At 41.5% G+C, this 18,198-nt stretch overlaps 1 protein-coding gene across 2 annotated transcripts; it reads left to right on the top strand.

Annotated features, from left to right (window-relative positions):
* The first annotated feature begins 9,477 nt into the window (after window positions 1–9,477).
* LOC105570552 (facilitated trehalose transporter Tret1-like) lies at window positions 9,478–15,322 on the top strand. 2 transcript variants are annotated; one of them, XM_012027836.1, is made up of 5 exons: window positions 9,478–9,653; window positions 10,833–10,936; window positions 12,400–12,592; window positions 12,762–13,024; window positions 13,372–15,322. In XM_012027836.1, exons 3-5 carry the CDS (start codon window positions 12,514–12,516, stop codon window positions 14,425–14,427), a joined length of 1,398 nt encoding a protein of 465 aa, XP_011883226.1. In that variant the 5' UTR covers window positions 9,478–9,653; window positions 10,833–10,936; window positions 12,400–12,513; the 3' UTR covers window positions 14,428–15,322. The 2 variants fall into 2 exon arrangements, with proteins under 2 accessions (XP_011883226.1, XP_011883227.1); XM_012027837.1 differs by lacking the exon at window positions 10,833–10,936.
* Window positions 15,323–18,198: the final 2,876 nt, after the last annotated feature.

Here is an 18,198-nt window from a genome sequence, read left to right on the forward strand (position 1 = left end):
GCGTCTTAGTGTTATGATAAATACATCTTTTTTTTCTATCGGCTGTTTTTTGTATAAAATCGCCAGAACTATTATTAAAAAGTATCAAGAACTACAGAACACGACTGCATGCGATAGGAACTCTCTTTTATTTTTGATCTGCTAGAAAATGATCTGCTACGGGAAGTTAGCAGATCATTTTTTCTATCGGCTGTTTTTTTTATAGAATCGCCAGAACTATTATTAAAATGTATCAAGAACTACAGAACTCGACTGCATGCGATAAGAACTCCATTTTATTTTTGATCTGCTGGGAAATAATATGCCAACTTCACCGGCATCTGTTTTTTTCGAATAATTTAATTCAAATCTAAAAGAAAGACATCATTTCATTTATAACTAGAAGATACAAAGTTATAATAAAATATATAGATAACCAAGTTTATCGAGAACAATCTACTACAAATTTTGTTGGCAAAAGGCGTACAACGTAGCTTGTTAGCCAATTTTTTTATCCGCTTGAAAAATGGCCGTAGCATGGACACGCACCAATTAAGTGAAGACTTTATCAGCAGTGCTTGAAAATGGGTGTAGCGAAATATAGTTTCAAAAATGAAAACGGGCGTAAGGCGCTGGAATCAGCCAAGCGAAGACGGTATCAAGTAAAACGCCGGTGTGGCCGCTCTCAGGTTTCTCTCTGCTAATATTCAATGAAGAGACACGGTTCAGAAGATGGGAAACTTCGATCCCTTACCGAAAGTAGATACGATATTCCTTGTAGAATTCGCTTTTACCCGCGGTACACAATCGTCGAGTACTATCTTAGCGAGTGTACTGCTAGATAGCAGTTTATGTACATATTATGAATTTTTGGCGTAAAGTTTAAAAAAATGTTGACATATGAGACAGAAATTTTTTGGCGTAGTTTCAACTGTGTTGATAGAAACTGCCAGATCCTAATACATCATTGTTTGTTTCGTTACAATAAAAAAATTTATACGTAATTAGTATAGTCAACTATTAGATATTTAAATGTTCTCTATCTTTAAAATTTATTTATTCAGTTGAGGCTTATCTACTAATGAGCTATAGGGATTACATACTGAAGAGCTGTGAGATTCTGCCAGCTTACTCTAAAGTACTAAACGGAGCTACAAATAAAATTAGGGCGGTATTCATAGTCCGACCTTATATTCAAGATCGTCTTAAGTCTAATAATGAGCAGCTCCAAGGCTCCGTCAGCTCCAACCAACAAAATGCACCTCGAGATCGTACTTAAGACGATCTTGACTATGAAAGCAGACTGTACACACCGGTCTGAACCGCAATACTATGTACAAACTACATACAAACATCTATCGACGTGGCCATATGGGAGAGTGCAGACTTAATTTTTTATAACAAACCGATATTTTCTTAGCGTAATAAATGATAATGTCATACTCCGTTGTATCGTTGCATAGGCATAAACCGTAAAATTCGTAAAATTAATTTACAAATTTTTACATTTGTTACACAACTGTTGTAAAAACATAGATATCACTACAGTTAAAGATCATAGCTTAATAATTTGAAAAATAGATGGAGAACAGCGGAGGCGCTTCACCTTTCTGCTCCTACTTTTTTTCCGGAACAAGTTTTCTCACGTGCTTTTCATATCCGCGTGTTACAATACGCAAGGTGTAATGTGCGAGGGGAGCGGGCGCGTTTTATTCGACGTTCGATGCCGCATGAACCCGCATCTCGAGAACTCGTCGGTGTAAATTTGTCAGCCATTCAGTTTGGTAACAATTCGATGGCTATATAGGGCAGTAGGGACCCGTGAGACTCGAAACTTCGCGGCGTGGCTAACTGGGGTGTTGTGAGTGTTGTGACCCAGTTCGTCTGTCTGTTCGTTCGTTCAACCGTTCGTCCATTCGTTTGTTCGTTCGTTCATCCGTCCATCTGTCCGTTCGTTCGTTCGTTCGTTCGTTCGTTCGAAACTTCAACTTCGTATTCTTCTTCGCACGAGGACGGAAGTTGCCGCTGTTTCCGTCACGGTTTCTTGGTGACAAATTGGAATTGAACGTAATCGCGTTAGTCAAGAACGTTCGGCGTTTGTTAGTTGTTAACGAAACTCTTGGCTTAATCGAATTTATCTGGCCGGTTCTTCGACCACCGACCGATCGGTCTCCCGTTCGCGGAGGAACTCAACGGACGGAGGCGAGCGCGCCCGGAGAAGAGGGAACGGCCTAGGATTTATTAGAACACTCGAGAATTAGTTCACACTCTATTAATCCCGGATTGTACAATCGGTCTAGGCCTGGTCTGCTCGTCGTCATCGGAACTTAACCATTGACCACGACCGCGCCACACCACGCCCTTCCATCGGGGCTCGTCTGCAGGCTATTAAGCGTGTCGATTTGAATTACGACGGACTACAACGCGAATCGGATTCGCGTCCGTATTGGAACAATCGCTTCGGATCTTCGCAAATTTATCGTCACTAATTTACTCGTGACACGAATCCGGAAAAAGTTCAATATCGACGATAGTTGAAAAGTATACGTCCGAAATTATTTTATAAGGTCATTCCGGAAATACCTTACGTAAAAAAAAATAGAATACTTTTATATTTGAGTCTATGTACATATCTCGCCACTATATATCTACTCTCTAAAAGTCAGTCAGAATTATCACTGAAAATAGTGAAGAGTCACTAATTCACAAATATAAGTAGAGGAAAATCCTTTATTATGAGATAGCAGGTTGTCAACGTCTAAATTCAATCGCAAATCTTTTTTCGCGACGATTACACGATCTAACAATGAATTTTCCACTAAACAGATTTCACTTCAAGAGCAATAAATTCATGGTGGAACCAACAGATAATGCTTGTTAATTTAACAGGAACCCCCGCTATCTCATATTAGGAACTTGTCTCATAATAAGGGACTTTCCTGTATATGTATATTATAATTACAAGTGTACATTATTATACCACTCTGAAAATCGCAGTGGTATACTTATAACTGTGAATCAATGAGTATTCGTTGTTTTTAATGATAATCTACTGACTGACCTTTAGACAGTATATGATCGGGTGAAACATTACGATTCTAGGGTACAAAAGATCACGCCGAGTCGCGCACAGAGGATCTCGCTGTTCTTTCTTTTAACCGGACTAATCGAATCTCGATTATCTCCCCCGATATCCCGTGAAACCATTATCCTTTAATCCCAGAAAGCTCATTACGTTACTGAAACGAATCTACGGGCGCGCTCTGAAGATTTATGTATATTCGCGGGTCTTAGCGTGTTCGCAGCCGTGTACCGCTCCGCGCGACCACACTCCCGAGCACCTTGTTCGTTTCGAGACCTATACGTGTGCGTCTCGTCGGCACACGTGTTATTAAACGATACGATAGCGAGAAATTACGGTCGTTTGGCGTCGCATGCATGCATTCGACACGCGTCGAAGGAGCCAGTCTGCTGAAAGGAATTCGACCGTGCGCGATTACGTTGAAATTACTCAATCCGATGGCAATCTGGCGAATTAAACCTCCAAGTAACGTTCCATCGAAGGAGCTTATGTAAGCGCGGGCGCATGTGTGCTGTGTGTGTTTGACGGTTCCGGAGCTACCGGGGCTAAGAAGGGTCGAGGCGATGCCCTGCGCTCACGCTACGGCGCACATAAATATCCTCCTTCGACGAGCCACACATCCGCGAGACATTCGCGCATAGCGGGGGTGTATATGGACGCACGCAGCTTGGCTGTATTATCATTTCTTATGGTCTCCAGACACGTCAGCCAATCAAATCGCACAAAGTCGAGTCAAGTTGAGTCGAATCAAGCCAGGTCGAGTCGAGTCAAGTGAAATCAAATCTAGTCGGGTCTAATCTAGCCAAGGTGAATCGAATCGAGCCAAACTGACTCGAGTTGAGTCGAATCAAGTCAGATCAAGTCGAGTCAAACCTGACCTGACCTAACCTAACCTAACCCCTAGTCAAGTAAGGCCGAGCCAAGTCAAATCGAGTAAAGTCGCGAGTCTAAGCCAGGTCGAGTCGAGTCTAATCTAGTTAAGTCGATTGAACACCTCGTGCCAGCTTCCTACTGGATATTTGTAAAAAGGGACGCAACGCAGCGAACATTTCTTTTACTTACTAGCTAACTTTATAATCTCATTCAGGTTGTAATTGTTGTTCCAAAAGAAGTTCGTCATCAATAACCATCGATAGCGTTAATTTAATTTTTATTGTAATTTAATGAATGGGACTTTGTCAAATTATTCATTTTATCAGTATAAGCTTATATTCACGCAACTTGAATTACTAGGCTCGCAAAATAATTTAATTGCTTGCAAGTAGACTGATGACTAACTGGGACAATCGATATTATTTTTATAATCAGTTGAGCCTCCTGTATTTTTAACGGGGGAGAAAAAATAATTTCTTAAATATCCTACTAATGGATAGGTCACTCCATGCGGCAATCGATCGGTCTAGCGAATTGAAAAGAACTCAACGCGACGCACTGTAACACAATCCTCAAGTGTGTGTGGACGCGTGAATATAGATTCTCCTTTTACGAGAGACCGGGAAAGGAATTGATATTCAAGGCGGGTGGATGCACTCGCATCTCCACGAAGGAAGGCGCCTTACGCGAGTATATACCTGTGCACGTCGAGTGTATATACGTATACACGTTGAGAATATTCTAATTTAATATCACAAGCCGCGTCCGCCTTCGAAGCTTCAAGTGCCAATCGAGATTTCCTTACGACTCGCGAACGTTTCACATTCTATTAACTTTTCGTCGATTCCGTCCCCGCGCGCCTCCTACCACCTTGCATTTTCTTTATTAATATCCCATGGCAGATAAATATGCAGATAAATATTCGCATCGATATTTTTCAGCGCGCTCTGTTATCGGTATCTCTGTTCTCGCGATATTCATCGTAAGAGTTGCGTAACGGACACGATTTCGTCATTAAGCGCGACTAGGCGACGCTCAAATTCTCATTCAGCAATATAATACCCGATAAATAATTTAATTTACACTAGCTGAATGCCCGGCAGTTTCAGAGCCGATATATTAATCGGATTAGCGAAAATTGACGAAGCAACGTGGACAGATTGATTTCTACCGGTAATTGCTTTCACATCGCCACATAATTAATGTACGTATAAGTCCGCAGTGGCGCAGCTCGATATGCAGGGACGGCGAACGAATCGAATGTCCGATAATTTTTAAGAAAAGACCTGGCATCTTTAATAATACAGAAAATTTATTGCGAAAAATATTACCTCAGCCAGGGTTTGAACCTGGACCTCCCTACACTCTAGGCGGGCGTCTCATCAATTCGATCACTGAGGCATATGATAATATTTGTAATATCGCAAGGTAACATTTTTCGCAATAAATTTTCTGTATTATTAAAGATGCCAGGTGTGGTCAAGAAAACACTGACGTTGTTAATCACCGCTGGCGACATTGAAAAATTCTGATTAGTTTTTAAGAAAAGTACTTCTTTTTTTCTAATCGACGATGAAGATCGATCGGGCTTGCACGCATCCGGGAGGATCGATAGACATTTCTATCACGAGGCTTTGTCGCACGCGTGTCGTTCGGGACTTGCCGCGCAACAGTTTCCTCTTTTGTGGAGGGACGTGTCTGCAGGTCGACCCAGATTTATAAAATCGCGCGGAGGTACACGGTTATTCTGCTGTTGATTTGATATTTCAGTTTAATACCTGAATGCATCGGTTTTGCCAGATCGGCGGGGGATATCACAAGTGGACCGGAATATCAACAATTGTTTTCATCGGCGAATAGAAATATCTATCGCGCCCACATATGGATTTATTCAATAGACAAGGGATATTTAATAGAACGATCAAAGCCATTCCGCTGCAAAGCCCGTTCTGCTCTTTGATTGTTGGCCTGAAACGTATATCGATATAGATATATGTTATAGATGTGGATTTCGCCGGTGCAAAATAGAAAAATCGACCACTCGATCGGCTTTACTATCGTCGAAATTGCGTGTGCGATTTTTTTTTTCAAATAATCGATTATAGATTTATAAACTAGAAGGGGGGAGGGGGGGGGGAAATGCGAGCTCTTTCCGAAACAGATATCGGGGTCAGTTCAGATAATAATACCGAAATAAATTCGAGGCAATAACACAAAGATAAATTCGCGCGGTGTAATATCGCGATAAAATCGAAATAATATCGTAACGCCACGTTTCTCGACCCCTCCTTGCGAGCGTTTCGCGACGGATGCAATTAGCGACGAGAGGGAACGAATCGATAGAGCTCCGTCGCGGGATAAGAAAGGACCCTTCGAAGGATTCTCCATTGCGACGACGACGGCGGATAACGAATTCCGAAGCTCGTCACGCTTGTCACGGCGCCAGGCTACTTACTCGACTTGTATAATTATTCGATACCCGAACCGCCGGCGTCGTCGACGGCCGGGAACTTAGCGATTCCACGGGGGACGCGCGTGTTGCAATGCCCCGGGTAAAATTTCTTGACGGTTCGAAGAGACGAGGACCCCAGCTGAATATCAATGCAGCGGGAGCCTGTCTCACCGGTCGCTGTCCGGAAGGCCGACCAATCGATTCCCGTTGCAGGTTGTTTCGGGGACGACGTAGCGGCATCCCCCGCGCTAAAGTGATGGGATTCGGGACGTCCCACCCTCCGCGCGACGTTTATCCCTCTCGGGTTCTTCTCAGATGTAACGCTATCGCTACAGATACATTCTTGCGGCAAGTCGTGTAGTGTAAGAACAATCGATACTGAAAATTCCCCTTGGGCCTCGAGACTGTCCACTTTCACCAAAGTAGAGAAAAATTCTGCAGGATTCTTAAACGATTACATAATCTTTTTCTTTTTTCAATTATACTGACTCCTTATATATTATATATCTTTAGAGAAAATGCCCCAAAACACAATTAGAATACTCAAGAGAAATAACGTGTGAACTACGTATTAATAAGTTGCGGTAAGAAAACTTAATCGGTTGCCTAAGAAAAATAAAATTATCTTACTAAAAATATATTACTCAATTATAAGAAATATGTAGATATGTTATATGACATAATGACTTTTTTTTAATGTCTAAACCGAATGAATATAATTGTTACAATCTATCGAATTTAGCTATATATAATATTATATGATAGTTAGTTTATTCATACATATGGTAGTTATTTTACTGCCATATAATATTTACGTACAACTAATGAGATAACAATAACATCCAATTATATCAGCAAACAATTGTTCGATTAATAATTGCAATATTGTTGCCGCAGTTACAATTATATTTATTACCGCGATAGTTTTCAATATTACTTACTTTTACTCTCTCACTTTTTGTGTGATTTCACAAAACTGGTTAAGAATAATTAAATTTCGGAATTGCCAAATATGTTATAATTACCGGAATTACAATATAATCTCGTTAATTCGGTACTATTAAAAACCAGATTAATGGATCAGCCGGACTATTTGAGTGTAAGAAATATAGAAGGTAAATAATCGCCATATTAACTAAATCGTTATATTACATAATTAAACTTGTTAGGACTGTTGTTTCTCGAGTCTCTGTGTAGGCGCATGAACACTGGCGTAAAAATACATGTGTGCCGCTGCCCTTCTTCTTTCAGTCCGTTTAGTTCCCTGGCCACATTCGGTCATACGTACGTACGTCATTCAGTATTGTTCAAAGTCATATTAAGTTCGTCACATATTCAGTATTAAGCAGATTATAAGTTAGTTACTCTGTTCTTTTGTGACCACAATAAAAGCTGTGTGTTCTCTCATCGAGTACTGTCACTGCTGCGCGATAAAACCTTAACAAAACTTATTATATTAAGTAAAAAAATACGTATTGTAATTATGTAGTGCACACTACTGTCTGGTGTTTGGTAGAAAAATTTACTGTTTAGGAAAACAATTTTAAACAGATGCTTGTCTGTTTGCAACCACGTTTGCTTTAAACAAGGGATAGCGGAAGTCGGCGACAGTGCCGGATTAGTGATTAAACTGCATTGCGTTTTCTTTGTACGAGTTATTAAGAATCATATTAATTAAAACATCATGCGTGAGATAAATTGAAAGCAAGAGGTATATAAAGAGAAATGTAGAAAAAGATTGATTAATAAACCATGCAAGAACAGAGATAAACGGCAGCCAATACGAATCAAACAAAAATGGTAGTGCGATGAGAAAAATCCATAAAAGTATTAAAATAGATTACCACTTGACACAGAAAAATAAATTTCGATTTAGTCGGATATTTTTATCCGAGTGCTATGTATGTCAGTGATACTTTTTAAAAATAAAATTCACAGGACATAAGTCATAGATAAATGAAGGTCGTAAATTAAAATAAATAGACTATTAGTTGAAACAATGATGAGTATTTTACAAAAACGACCTACACTGGCCAATGCCTTTATTTAAAATAAAAACGACGTTTCGGTCCTGGATTTGGACCCTTTTCAAGTGATCTGTTACTTAATTATCCCTCTTATTCCTTTGACTAATACTCTACTAACATAGAGATATTGGCCAAACGAACGATACGAGATCAGGGATAATTAAGTAGTAGATCACTTGAAAAGGGTCCAAATCCAGGACCAAAACGTCGTTTTTATTTTAAATAAAGGCATTGGCCAGTGTAGGTCGTTTTTGTAAAATACTCATCATTGTTTTGAATTGCTGGCGATATCATATCTACCTCAAAGTTATTAGTTAAAATTAAAAAAAAATATAATAAAACGAGTTTGATTGAAATTAAAGTGAGAGAGAAACACACACGGAGAAACGGAAAGAAACATTAGAAATTATTTAAAATTATGAGCGATGTTGAGCAAAGGTATAAATGCATAACGCGTTAGATTTTCTCGCAATTAAAAATCATCCCGCAATAATTCTGGTTAACTGTTAACCAGAAAATGAAATACCGGGCCTATAACAAGCGAGCCGGCGAACGGTTTGAATCGACAGAGAGTCGCTACGGATCGACTCGATCCACTAAACGTTGAGAACCCGGATATACCATATGTCCAGGTATTTTGAATTGTAAAGAAGCTTATAAGCTTACTCAACTGCAATTTTCTTATCTCCCTCGAGTGTCTATATGTGTAGAGCTCGTAGGTAATTATATATAATTACATGTAACATGTAATTATGTACGAAGCAGTAATTAACAGGCAGCCGAAAAATAGCACCGCAGTTGTCGATCCGAGACAGAGACAGAAATATATTCTGCAAAAATGTTTCGTAATCTTTAAACAGATAAGAAGAAAGAGCTTCGGAGCTTATGAAATGCCTTCTTATAGAATATAAGACTAAACCGTTGTCTACGATGCAGCTGCGCGAGTCCTTTACCGGGTTTCTGCGATTGTTAAACCACTTGTGTGACGTTCCGCGCTTATCAAAGACGAAGAGGAGTACGTCATCGGGAGAAGAAGAGAAGAACTCGCGGCGAACGCGATGTCGCAAACAGGGCGCATCAGTTTCATGTACAACGTGCGCGAAAATATTTGTTCTGCTAACAGCGTGTCCGCGTTAAAAACAGAGGCTGGCCCGTGCAAACAATGGTAGCGCGGTATCAGATCGATGTTTTTTCTCTAACGAAAACGTTGAATCAGTGCAGGCGGCGCATTTACAGAGAAGTATGTAAAATTGCTTTACCGGGAGTAATCGTTCGCTACCGACGGGGCGCGCGGCGCGATGCTGTGATCAGCTAATAGCGGCGGTCGTGCATATTGCAATATAAAAATGCGAATGGAATTACAAAATCCCTGCCGGTTTTCGATTACTTTTCAGTTTTCGGGCGTTTTGCTTTTTAAAAATGTAACCGTACATTTCCGGATTACTTTCCAATCCGGAAGTACGGTGTTCCGCGTATGTATCTTGAACGTCTGTTTTAGTCAATGCATAGCGAAGAAGTGAACAGTTTCGACGTGAAAGGATAAGAGCTTCAGTGCCCGGGCGCTGAATCAACGCTTGATTAATTAATATCATTGACGGCGAATATTTCCTGCTCGGATTCGAAGATCGAATCGAGTTTAATTATTAAAACTGGGATAATTATCGTAGAAATTAATGTGATCCCGTTAAAAGTGGAATGATATATTAACAGCTATGCAACTAGAACTCAATCGCTGCGTTATATTCCCGTTTCGCGGAGATGAGTGTGAAATGAATTCTGTCTCTATAGTCATTGATTATTTATTCTTTCATGACTGAGATGAATGGTGTCATTGAGCAGAGGTTTATCGTTTATTCATCATTTCTGCATTACGAGAGAAATTCTATCAAAAGATATTCGTCAATATAGTGTGAACATATAGACTGGGTCAAATGGTTTGAATCTGTAGGCAGGTTATTATGCAGAATTAAAAAAATAGCTTTCAAACCCCGGCGATACAGTTTCGGAATACGCAGGTTAAAATTGACTTTCTTTGTCTCAGATATACATTTAAGTATAGCAGTGTGCGAATTTAATTCGATAAAGAGAAACGCCTGCGTAAGAGGAAGATGGCGGAGATGTTTTACATAAAAAGATTTGACAATACGTTACATTTGCAAAGAGACACAGAGAATCGAAGTGACATAGTGTAATAATGAACACCTAACGCTACTTACTACGTTTTTAAAAATCTTCTTCTTCTTCTTCCTCGTGTATCAAGCTTAAAACCTGTTTGGCAACCGATGTCTAGCGGTGGACACTTGTTCAAATTTATAATTTGACTTGATTGGCTTTGTTGGGTATCTACAACATTTCTTTTTCTTTCTTCTTTTTGCACGTAATCTGTTAAACTACAAAATGTGTTCTCCTGATGTTATAGATGTGTCTTGACTTTTTGTAATCCTTGAAAATGACCGCAATCCGGATGGTCGAAATGTTGGATGTAATCTATTAGATAAATAATACACACTATCTGCTAGTTGGGCAAGTCTAATCTCTACATTCGTTAATTCGATAGAACTAATTGCAGTAAAATTGAAAAATAAAAAATCAAGAGATATTTTGAGATTATTTCATTCGATTATTTATCAAGTAAGATGTTCTGAGAATTTTCATTACAAAAATGAATCTGGTATTTCGTCATGTATGTAAATATATTTATTAAAAGACATAGACGAATTAAAGTAAATTAAAAATAAAAGATATGTTAAATGATACATGACATATAAAGTAACGTAGAAAATAAAAATTCAATAATTTATTTCTGCCATTTGGGTAGAGGTATTAATTTAATATTATTTTATATCGAATTATATCAATATCGAGTTTTTGTAGAGTGCATTTTTGACAGATACGTTTTTCAAATATATCTGAAATGTAGTAAAAAGATATAGCTGGTCGTTTATATTATATTTTACACGGATTGTATTGATTTTCCGATGTCGCATGACTTTCATTTCTTTTTCTATTTCGGCTTCGCGAACTGCGGATATTGGGCTTTGTCAGTAGTTGACTCTGTTAACTTAACTAATGCTTAACAGAAATCGGGGCGAGTAACTTAAATTTCACATGTTCGCTAAAGCTTGTCGCTGAACTTTTTATCGTGTTACAAAAATTAATGACACGCGCTACTGAAATTTCATTGTCAGTGAAACAATGCTCGCTTTAAACGAAATCTGAAATTTGTATCGAAATAGAATTCTATTTATTATTTTACGTGTCGCGTAAAATATTTGCGGAATCAGAATACGTGCGCACATATAAAACCTATATTAAAATATGAATAGACATCATATCAAATATATGACAAGCGGATAGCGGATACACCACAAGCGTGGATATCGTGAATGGACATTGAACATAATTTCTCAAGAGAGAACATTGTACAAACACTAAACATTATGCTCCAAAGAAAATACGAAATGAAAAATACACTCTCTAAAAGTCAATCAGTGGATAATCACTGGAAACAAATAGTTACTGATTTGCAGTTGTAAGTACGCCATTGAAAATCGCAGTAATACAGGGTGTCTCATTTTAAATGATCCACGCAAATATCTTCAAAAATATGATACGGAAAAAAGTTTCAAACAAAAGTTGTTTGGTTCGAAGTGGAACATTTTTGTATATCGTACAATAACATACACAAAAATTTTCAATAATTGGAGCACTATTGCAACAGCATATTCCTGAAACCAAGTAAATCAAGTAAAAAAGTCCTGTACTACTTTTTCCTCCAACAAACAGTTATTGAGATATCATAAGTTACATTGAAAAAGTGATTTATTCTTTCTGAAAAGGCCTGTATACTTACAACTGTAAATGAGCGACTATTCACTGTTTTCAGTGATAATTCACCGATAATTAATTTTTAGATATAAATCACTTGTGTGCCATAATCTCACAAATCACATTTACCACTTATTGTGTTATCTCGTGTGTTAAAGCACGCATAGAAGTACAAAATGGTTTCTATTCCATCGCGCTCCCGTGTTCCGGCGAGGTCGTAGGATCGCGCAAGGTGTTCGCTTTCCCGAGGATTTCGACGTGATTCCGTCGCGATGAGCGCCGACGCCAAGAGGGGAAGATACGCGACGCCGGAGGGCTCGAGGACGTGGGAGTATCTGACCGCTTTTAATTGTAAGGGTGATTTCTGTTCTAATCTCCGCGCGAAACAGTCGTTTACCACCGTTGCCTTGGCGATAATTCTTCATTGTTTCCGCTGATTATTACCGCCACCGGCGATCTCTCGCCCCCGATCGGCCTAATTACGTCTCGATTATGCGTGGTGCAATTATGCGAAATCTAGGTTCAATTATAAGCTTGTGCATCGGAGCGACCGTAGGCTGGGACTCGCCGAGTATTGTGAAGTTGATGGCCCCAGACTCGCCGATCCCGGCTACCGTTTCCGATGTTTCCACTCTCGTGGCCATGGCCTCTGTTGGTCACATGGTAGGACCGATAATCAACCAACTCCTGGTCGACAGGATAGGTCGGAGAAAGACGATTCTGTTCAGTGGGCTTACGTCGATAATCTGTTGGGGCCTCATTACGATCGCCACGAATATCTGGGTGAGCAAAAGTACCTTCGCGAGGCGATTCTCAACGCCTATTCCCTGGCTTATTGTTAGTTTGTCTTCAATTTCGAGAGCCCTGCGTTTAAATTCTTTTCACTTGCGTATAAAGAGTCTATTTAGAGATGTCTTTTCACGTCACACAGAGGGGAAGTTTATACAATTATATTTTTTGACAGAAGTACAATTATACATTTTTTTAATAAATGTAATCTGTCGACATTAATTTAACCGGTTTTTAAGTTCGTTTCCATAACATTATTGTAATCCGTTTTGCAATTCACGAAATCTGAAAAAGTATTAGTAGGGTCCAGTGGCGCATTAGTAAAAGTGCCTCTATCGCAGGTTCTCTACGTGGCCAAATTTATGGGCGGCCTGTGCATGGGCCAATTCATGTGTGTGTTCACGATGTACATCGGAGAAATTGCGTCGCCGAGGACACGAGGCGCCGGAGGGGCCGCGAGCACGATTACGTTAAATCTCGGCATTCTCGGGATGTACGTCGTCGTGCCGTACCTGTCGATATCGACGGCGGCGGCCGTCTGGCTGGCCGTGTCCGTCGGCTCCACGATCGCCTTCTGGTTCATGCCGGAGTCGCCGTACTATCTGACCATGACGGGGAAAACGGACGAGGCGGAGGTGGCGCTGGAGAGGCTGCGTGGCAAGACGGACGTCTCGGAAGAATTGGAGGCGATCGTCGAATCGACGTCCAACGAGAAGCAGCAGAGGGCCAGCGGTATTAGGCAGCTGTTAACCGCGCGCGCCAGTCGTCGCGCCTTCATCATCATTAATCTCATCACCCTCACCCAACAGCTGGGCGGCTTCTTCATGCTCATCGCGTACGGTCAGCTCCTCTTCAAAGCCGCCCAGTTCCAGATCATCTCCGACCACACGGCCAACATCATGCTCGGCGTGGTACAGGTGATCTCCGCGACGCTCACCATCTTCCTGGTCGACAAACTGGGCCGCAAGCCGCTGATACTCTTCTCCGGCCTGCTCGCCGCCGCGTCGAACCTCGCGATCGGCGTCTTCTTCTACGCGAAGGACTATCTGAGCGCGGACGTGTCCGCGTACTCGTCGGCGCTGCTAATCGCGGCGGTGCTGCTGGTGTTCGCCTTCAACTGTGGCCTGCTGCCCATGCAGATGATCATGATGTCCGAGATGTTCGCCACCGAAGTCAAGGCACTCGCCACGTGCCTTCTGGCCACCACAAGCGGCTGCTACAACGTGATAGCAGCGAAGATTTACATTCTGGTAGTCGTCACGTGGAACTACGGCCACGCGGTACCTTACCTAGCATTCTTCGTGATCGTGACGGTATGCACCACTCTGATCCTTCGCCTCTCGCCCGAGACGAAAGGCAAGACCTTTGTGCAAATACAAAAGGAGCTGAACGATTGAAGCGAAGGGCGAAGAATCGGCGCTTCCGGTTCGAGCCGCGGTGCCACGGCAGGAGAATCCCCTATTGGATACCGAAAGAGCATATTGCCTCTCGTAAATTGTGCGTCTTAAAGAAAGATAATTCCGCGCTATAAGAGACCTCGCCGAAAATCTCTATCGGACCCACCGACGCTCGCTCTTATCGGAGATCGACAGGATGGAGGAAATTGAAAATCGCGGGCGGAAGTTCGAAGGAGATGACCTTTCAGGATGCACGAGCGAACGAATTTTTGGGCAACCGCGTCGAAATTGCCCGCGACGTTTGATGCCCGCGATAGAAGCGATAGTTTATGCCGTATCTCGAGACTCGCCGGAAGTAGACCGCGCCGTATCGATTTGTCGATGCCACGATGACTGCCCGGGTAGTTTGTATCTTTACGGGAAAAGAAGTATATTCGCAGATACATAAACGCCACCGGATAAGAAGAAATAATCAAGATCCGCTCGTATTTCACGCGCATTGTTCTAGTTTAAAATATATAGTACATTGCATATTTCAAACTGAATAGGATTTTACAGCGCGATGTCTCCTGTATCGCACCATATTTTAGCTAAATCGTCAGGTGAAATAATCTCGCATATATTAGAAAATTCGTAAAGGAGACACATCTATAAATTGCGACGAGGTGTTGAAACTTGCGGCTCGGTGAACTTTGAGTGAGATTAGACGAGCGATAAGATACACCTGCATTTATCTGTGTGCACTGTGTAAACGACAGTAAAATTTTAGTGACTGCACGTAGGAACGACCGATACGACCGTGTAAACATATTTATCGACCGGTCTAAAAATTAAATAATCAGACATCGCTATTCTCCCTATCTCTCCCTCTTTCTCCCTGTCTTTCCCTGTCTCTCCCTGTCTCCTTGTCTCTCCCTGTCTCTTTCTGTCTCTCTTTGTCTCTCCCTGTCTCTCCCTCCCTCTCTCTCTCTTCCCCTCTCTCCTCCATATTTGTAACTTTCACGGTATTAAACAATTCTCATCGTGCGGAGAAGTAGGCACTTCTTACAATGCTCAATAATCTGAGCGGTATCCACAGCGATTAATGAAGACAGACTTTTATAAACGGCGGAGAGGTTTCCATTTGCTTTAAATTGAATTGTTCTTCGCGGCGTCTGTACGAGATAAAAAGTTTCGCCGTTAGTTAGACGAAAATCAATCATTGCAGTTCTTTTCTCTACCGACGCGACGAAAAAAAGAGCCCATTAGGTGTTTAATGCGTCTATACCTAAGGTCAGGAATAGGTGGAAGAACGGAACAGGAACAGAGGAGAGGGCGTGAGGGGGAGAGAGAGAGAGAGAGTGTGTGGGGGGAGGGGACGGAAATTGCACGGGAGCAGGATCCCTTCCGTGCGGAAAGGGTCGAAGGAAAGTTTCTCGCTCTCTCTTAATATCTGAGAATCACTATTCAGTCTTATAGAAATTGCTATTGGCAGAACCATTAGAGGCTGGAATTAGTTTCGCGATCCCGGATATATCTGGCGGCCGTGGCGCGTAACGGCCGCCACGGCTCACTTATCTTACTTCCATACCTCGCATTAATACTTTCCGCCAACTCCATTTGCTTCCTTATTTCAGGGAGCCTGTTCTTAAAACCGCCACCCCCGCTCTCGAATCAGTATACCGATGCTATTGCGATATTTATCTTTAGCGCCGCTTAAAGCACGACAATGCGAGGAGGAAAATACGTGATATTGGAAAATGCATTACTTCAATAACACAAAGAACTATTCATTATCCTGTATAAAAGTTACGAATAATTGAGGAGGGTATAACGTATCCTAATTAAATAGATAGTTAATTTAATAATTTTCTAACTTTCTCACGATCAACAGACAAATAAATGCTACACACGAGAGATTCTTTCTCCAATTAACGGCTAATAATTTAAATATTAACTAAATAAAAATGTTGCTTTGGAATTTTTTGTCTCTAAAATATCGAGATAAAACCGTTAATTCGATTTTCGTAAAAACGCGAGGTTGGAACTTCTGAGATTTTCGAGTTCCTACATTTTAAATCGAACCATCGGAATTCTTTCGAGACGTGTAGAAATTTGAAAACTATACGAGAAAGAAACGTGTTTTCTTATCTAAATAATTTCCAAGAAGTTAATAAAAGCATCAATTGTATCTATTATAAATCATTTAATACCGAAAGCAAAGTGCTCGCACTTTCGCAGATGTCGTTTGAGCGGACGCGGTCCGTTCTATCCTCGCGATATTATCATTCCACGAGGTGGTCCATCGGGTTCTCCCTGGTAATTCCATCACAAATCGGTAGCGCAACGATCGGCTGTCGCGAGCGCATATTCCGGATGTACAAACACAGATATCTGGCGCGGCCTATGCACGTCGCCGACCGAGCAGCAGAGCAACACGAGTGCCGTGCCTGGGCCCGGCCTGGGATGAACAGAGCCTCTCGGTACTCGCCGTTCTGTACATACACAATTGTATCATCAAGGCAAACACACCGACGATAGCTGGCGTACGCACACACACACGCACACACACATTCTCTCGTACGCACAAATGCCGTTCCACAAACAACGTCGTGGCGTCATGAAAGCGTCGATGCTCCGTATAATACGGTGCATCCACCGCTTTATCAACGCACCCCCCCAGGGACGGACCTCCGCGAATCTCGCGTTGCGAAATCGTTAAGAGGACGGGAATCAAACAATTAACGTTCTTCACCGAAGACCGAACCGGAAGAAGAATCGTTGGGCGTGTCGCGTTCGTCTCAGGCGCCCGTTCACGTTCTTATCAAAATAAGAAACGTTCGCTCTGCTCGATGTGTAAGATCCCAGTCTCCTCCGCAAAGGGGATCTTACACCTCGCTAATGTTCAACGATAGCTCTCTAAAAGTCAATCAGTGCATCAGTACTGAAAACAGTACCTATTTATGCTGTTTTCACGCTGAGAAAAATTTTCACCGGATAAACCAATTAAGTAGTGTTTCCGATAGGGCCGATGATTTTCTTCGAAGGCTTCGACATTCGAACTTCGAAGCTTCGAATTATTTCAATAACAAAATATTTTTGCGTACACATTATCCTTCTTCAGCGCAGCAAACTGCGTACCAATAACTTTCGATCTTGAAGTGCACTTTGACCTCGAAATATTATAGTACACCTAATTAAGTTGATAACCAATTCAATAATAATGCTAAATCAACGTTTTTTAGAAACGAACTGTAAAGAATTTATTACGAACAATACTGCCAAAAGTTTGACAAACTCAGCGCGACGGGGTCAGAAAGAGGAGATAATCAATGGAATGCGCGCAATTAACTTTCGACGTATTTCTTTCACGGGTAGAGAGCCACGTAAAATTTCATTTTTCGCGGACCCTCAACTCCCGTGCCCACGTTAAAATGACTTTTAGGGCGCACTGTTGCTCGGAAAAGGCTCCGACGTCAATGAAATGCAACATAAATATAAATTAAAATCCCGCTGTGCATAATAAATGTGTAAGCGCGCGATGTAGACTCGTAGACGCGGCTACCAAATTGAATCGGTATCTTCATACGGACGGTGTGTCCTTTGATCGCGTATAGTAATCAAAGCGCCCAGCGGCGACAGCTTTTGCCGTGTCTCCCGCAAATTATGCGCATTAAAATAATTATGTGACTCTCTGTCGACTCGCGTCGACGCGAATGTCGCGTGCGCCCGCTCGGCCGCAATCCTCTCGCAATCTAATTACCGATTTTCCCTCGTTACTATGCAATCGAC

This window comes from Vollenhovia emeryi, unplaced genomic scaffold (genome assembly GCF_000949405.1).
Source record: "Vollenhovia emeryi isolate VEMERY1.0 unplaced genomic scaffold, V.emery_V1.0 DF939120.1, whole genome shotgun sequence".
Lineage (NCBI taxonomy): Eukaryota > Metazoa > Arthropoda > Insecta > Hymenoptera > Formicidae > Vollenhovia > Vollenhovia emeryi.